This window comes from Chanos chanos, chromosome 8 (genome assembly GCF_902362185.1).
Source record: "Chanos chanos chromosome 8, fChaCha1.1, whole genome shotgun sequence".
NCBI lineage: Eukaryota > Metazoa > Chordata > Actinopteri > Gonorynchiformes > Chanidae > Chanos > Chanos chanos.
This window is the reverse complement of record NC_044502.1, coordinates 47,206,255-47,211,756: the sequence shown is the minus strand read 5'-3', so window position 1 is coordinate 47,211,756 and position 5,502 is coordinate 47,206,255. Positions and strand designations below refer to the sequence as shown.

General features: G+C 41.3%; 1 protein-coding gene across 1 annotated transcript in view; it reads right to left on the bottom strand.

Moving 5' to 3' along the window:
- Positions 1-229: 229 nt before the first annotated feature.
- Positions 230-5,502, bottom strand: part of rapgef5b (Rap guanine nucleotide exchange factor (GEF) 5b) — a 44,740-nt gene continuing 39,467 nt past the window's right edge. The window contains exons 21-27 of the mRNA XM_030783274.1: positions 5,025-5,203; positions 4,207-4,297; positions 3,771-3,821; positions 3,481-3,568; positions 2,551-2,615; positions 2,369-2,423; positions 230-448 (exon numbers count right to left, since the gene is read on the bottom strand). Of these exons, the coding sequence (XP_030639134.1) occupies positions 330-448; positions 2,369-2,423; positions 2,551-2,615; positions 3,481-3,568; positions 3,771-3,821; positions 4,207-4,297; positions 5,025-5,203 (648 nt within the window). The 3' untranslated portion in view covers positions 230-329. The remainder of the gene's footprint in view (positions 449-2,368; positions 2,424-2,550; positions 2,616-3,480; positions 3,569-3,770; positions 3,822-4,206; positions 4,298-5,024; positions 5,204-5,502) is intronic.

The window sequence follows — 5,502 nt, the reverse complement described above, 5'->3', positions numbered from 1 at the left end:
GGACAGAGTTCGGTATCGTCCAATCACAGGGCTGGATCTTGACCAAGTTCAGTATCAGCCAATCACAGAAATGGATCTGAACAGAGGTCTAGCACTTTGGCCACTGTGAGTATTTACAAAAATCAAAATATCTGCAGGAGAAAAGTCCATGGAAGAGAAACTCCATCTCCAGCTCAAAAACTCTGTTTAGCAGCAGACCTGTGGATATAGTTTGTCTCATTGCGTTTTGACTCTGTGGCCTGTAGGACTGACTCAGTGTCGCTCCCTGTAGACTGTTGTAGCTCACTGCAGGCAGAGACACCCATCTGGGTCTGGCCTGCTCCAGTCTCCTACACCCTGGGCTCCAGGCGGTGGGACAGCTCAAACAGGGTCTGCTGACTGTCGATGACGTGAAGGTACCTGACGTAGGCTCTCACCTCTGGGCTCTCCTTCTGACTCAACATGCTCCCTGTGAAAAGATCCAGTTACCACATTTAAACGGGTCAACTCACTGCAGGTTAAATGAAAGTTTAAATTTCATTTAACCTGCCAAACTGACATTCATTGCTATTCTAACCTCTTTTTTCATTTAACCAAGCTAATTCATCAACATTCTTTTAATACTTAACCAGTCTAATTCACTGAATCCCTTTCATATTTAGCCGGTCTAACTGACTACTGTATTGAATGTCCACACAGGCTAATTCACTGTTATCTGAGCATTGTTTCACACACAGGAGAGAGGGGGGTTTTGTGGCTGCATCATTGGTGTATCTCAGCCAGTGTGTCCGAGGTTTGATCTAGTATCAGAAACTGAAAATGAAAGGGTAAGAAAGTTAAAGACAAACTGAACTCTCCACTGCTGAAACATGAGACTGAAGAACCGACAGAACAAACACTGCTGAAACATGAGACTGAAGAACCGACAGAACAAACACGCTGAAGCATGAGACTGAGGAACCGAGAGAACAAACGTGCCTCCCGGACTGACTCAGGGGCGTCTCACTCTGCACGTCTGGAGCTTTTTACAGCTTTGACAAATAAAATGTGTTCCCACAGCAACCATCAGCCAAACCTGACTATGGACAGACAGTGTAACACAGAACTGCTCATTGAACTGTTTGATTAGTGTGTAAACCATGAGAGATCCTGGGACTGTCCTGTGTGGAGAGCTTTGTGATGTGATATGACAGGCTCATGTGATGCGATTTGTGATATGATATGTGATTTGTGATGTGATATGACATTAGGCTCATATGTGATGTGATTTGTGATGTGATATGACATTAGGCTCATTTGTGATGTGATCTGTGATGTGATTTGTGATGTGATATGTGATTTGTGATGTGATATGACATTAGGCTCATATGTGATGTGATTTGTGATGTGATATGACATTAGGCTCATATGTGATGTGATCTGTGATGTGATTTGTGATGTGATATGTGAGTTGTGATGCGATATGACATTAGGCTCATATGTGATGTGATTTGTGATTTGTGATATGATATGTGATTTGTGATGTGATATGACATTAGGCTCATATGTGATGTGATTTGTGATGTGATATGTGATTTGTGATGTGATATGACATTAGGCTCATATGTGATGTGATTTGTGATGTGATATGACATTAGGCTCATATGTGATGTGATTTGTGATGCGATATGAGATTTGTGATGTGATATGACATTAGGCTCATATGTGATGTGATTTGTGATGTGATATGTGATTTGTGATGTGATATGACATTAGGCTCATATGTGATGTGATTTGTGATGTGATATGTGATTTGTGATGTGATATGGCATTAGGCTCATATGTGATGTGATTTGTGATGAGATTTGTGATGTGATATGACAGGCTCATGTGATGTGATTTGTGATGTGATATGTGATTTGTGATGTGATATGGCATTAGGCTCATATGTGATGTGATTTGTGATGTGATATGTGATTTGTGATGTGATATGGCATTAGGCTCATATGTGATGTGATTTGTGATGTGATATGTGATTTGTGATGTGATATGGCATTAGGCTCATATGTGATGTGATTTGTGATGTGATTTGTGATGTGATATGACAGGCTCATATGTGATGTGATTTGTGATGTGAAATGCGATTTGTGATGTGATATGACATTACACTCATTGACTGTATCAGTGTGGAAACACATTAAGAGCAGAAGTGGGCTCACACAGGGCCTCAGAGTCGTTCGGTAAAGAGTTCTGACTGTATGAGTTTGTCCATCTGTCCACCGTGAGGCCGCTGTTTGACAGTTACACACACATGACACACTCACCTGCGTGACCCGTTTGACAGTTACACACACATGACACACTCACCTGTGTGACCTGTTTGACAGTTACACACACATGACAAACTCACCTGCGTGACCTGTTTGACAGTGTCTGACCACACGCACTGTGTCTGCAATCATACGCTGAAAAAACAGGGCGAGAGAAACACCACATTACAACTCAGACTGAAACCACAAACTGAAATCACCCGACATTTGTGTCTCTATGGAAAGAGAAATTACATGGAAATAGAAATTGTAGTTTACTGACCAGTTTCTCAAAGTTGACCGTGTTGTCCAGAAAGGTCTTGTTGCCCTGGTGAATGAAGGTGATATCTGACAGAGAGAGAGGACATACATTTTCACTGTCTTACAACATTAGCCCTGTGCTTTCTGACTTAAGACAGATTAATGTGAACCTACACCCTGACACTGCTCTGGTCAATTGTGTAACATCTTTATATTATAAATATAAATGTTATAATTTTTCTGAAAGTAAAAGCATTGTTGTAACAGTATTTAATAAAGTTTTATGGTATGGAAACGTGTGATACTGTGTGTCTTTAACGAGTCATATGGAGTGTTCTAGTACTGTTCTGTTCTGTGTTCTGTGTGTCTTTATCAAGTCATACGGAGTGTTCTAGAAATGTTCTGTGTTCTGTGTGTCTTTATCGAGTCATACGGAGTGTTCTAGAACTGTTCTGTTCTGTGTTCTGTGTGTCCTTAATGAGTCATACTGAGTGTTCTAGAACTGATCTGTTCTGTGTTCTGTGTGTCTTTATCGAGTCATACGGAGTGTTCTAGAACTGTTCTGTGTTCTGTGTGTCTTTATCGAGTCATACGGAGTGTTCTAGAACTGTTCTGTTCTGTGTTCTGTGTGTCTTTAATGAGTCATACTGAGTGTTCTAGAACTGTTCTGTTCTGTGTTCTGTGTTCTGTGTGTCTTTAACGAGTCATACGGAGTGTTCTAGAATTGTTCTGTTCTGTGTTCTGTATGTCTTTAATGAGTCATACTGAGTGTTCTAGAACTGCTCTGTTCTGTGTTCTGTGTGTCTTTAATGAGTTATACGGAGTGTTCTAGAACTGTTCTGTTCTGTGTTCTGTGTATCTTTAACGAGTCATACGGAGTGTTCTAGAACTGCTCTGTTCTGTTTTCTGTGTGTCTTTAATGAGTCATACGGAGTGTTCTAGAACTGTTCACCTTTCAGAAGCAGGGGGAGGAAGGGGATTTTGGGAGGTTTCATCTTCTTCACGGCGTCTCTGTAGGCTTTATGGTTTAGGGAGGGGTCCTGTGGAGACACATCATTAACATATATGTATATTGTGTGTGTGCGTGTGTGCGTGCGTGCGTGCGTGTGTGTGTGTGTGTGTGTGTGTGTGTGTGTGTGCATTTGTGCACGCGCTCATGTTTATGTGTGCATGTTTCCAAAAAGGGATTTTTAAAGCAATAACAGACACACACACACACAGACCTGGACGTCATTTACTTACAGTAAGCGTCTCCAACTCCGAAAAAAGCTTCCTGAACCTTCCAGGAACTTTCTGATGAGAGAGAGAAAGAGAGAGAGAAGAAATTATGGATGTTTGGGAAAAATTACAACTACACACAACCACAGAGTATCTCCCCTTCTCTCTCTCTCTCACACACACAAACACACAAACACAAACACACACACTCTCTCACACACACACATACACACATGCCCGCGCACACACAGACACACACAAACAGACACACACACACACACACACATACTCACACACTCACACAAAGACACGTACACACTCGCCCGCACACGCACACACACACACGCACACACACACACACTCACACATGCCCGCGCGCGCACACACACACACACACACACACACACTTACACAGACACACACACACACACACACAAATAAAGTTGTTATGTTTTCTCACCTCCCATGTCTGATTCAGTCGACTGACGGCTGCAGTATTCAGACCCATAATGATGGAAAAGACAGCACTTAGATTCCTCTGAGCTTTACAGCTAATACACACACACACACACACACAGACACACACACAGAAACAGAAAGAAAGAGAGAGACTTTGTTTTATAACCCATCACTCTGACTAACTGTGAAAACTAACTGTGAAAAAGAGTGTGAGTTTCTCTGCAAATATGTGTGTTGTTCTGATGAACAAAGTCTGTATGAGTGCATGATTAGATTAGATTCCATTTTATTGTCATTGCACATAGTACAAGTACAACGAAACACAGTTTTACATCGAACCAGAAAGTGTAAACAGTAGAATAAGGTTCTGACGAGGCAATATTTACAGGTGAGAGTATATGTGATATATGGTTATATAAACATGAAATATATACAGATAATAAAGAGAAATTAATGACAAGGCAATATTCACAGATAAGGTGCAGGGATAAGGCATATATGAGTTATATACAGATGGAGTGAAATGAATATTATATATGAGAACAAGCACAGACCATTCTTTTGTTGTTGTTTGATGTGTGTGTGTGTGTGTGTGTGTGTGTATGTGTGTGTGTGTGTGTGTGTGTGTGTGTGTGTGTGTCTGTGTGTGTGTGTGTGTGTGTGTGTGTGTGTGTGTATGTGTGTGTGTGTGTGTGTGTGTGTGTGTGTGTGTGTGTGTGTATGTGTGTGTGTGTGTGTGTGTGTGTGTGTGTGTGTGTGTGTGTGTGTGTGTGTATGTGTGTGTGTGTGTGTGTGTGTGTGTGTGTGTGTAACACTAACTGTGCTGCGATTTTGATGAATTTCTTGAAGAGTTGAACGCGTTTGCAGAGTGTGGGACAGAGTAAAACCTCAGTCATCACCCAGAGCTGGGTTTCATTCCAGCGCTGCAACATCAGCTCCAGCGCCCCCGTGTGGCCCAAACAGGCATTGCGACCAAATGTGAAATACACCAGCTCTTGCTACAGAGAACCAGAAACATAAAAAAGCACAGTGTTTATGCTTTAAAAAAGTACAGTGCTTAAGCTTACAAAAGCACATGTTTACATTTACAAACACACTGTTCATTTTAAAACATAGGATAAGAGCTGGAGACAGAACTTCGTTTCAAAGTTTCTCCACTGCACACATTATTAAGGAGTTTGTATTTTACACAGCATATGTTTCCAGGTCAGCATATGTTTTATAATACTGTGAAAAGGAGTGTGTTGATTATTACAGTTATAGATGATTGTGTGTGTGTGTGTGTGTGTATGTGTGT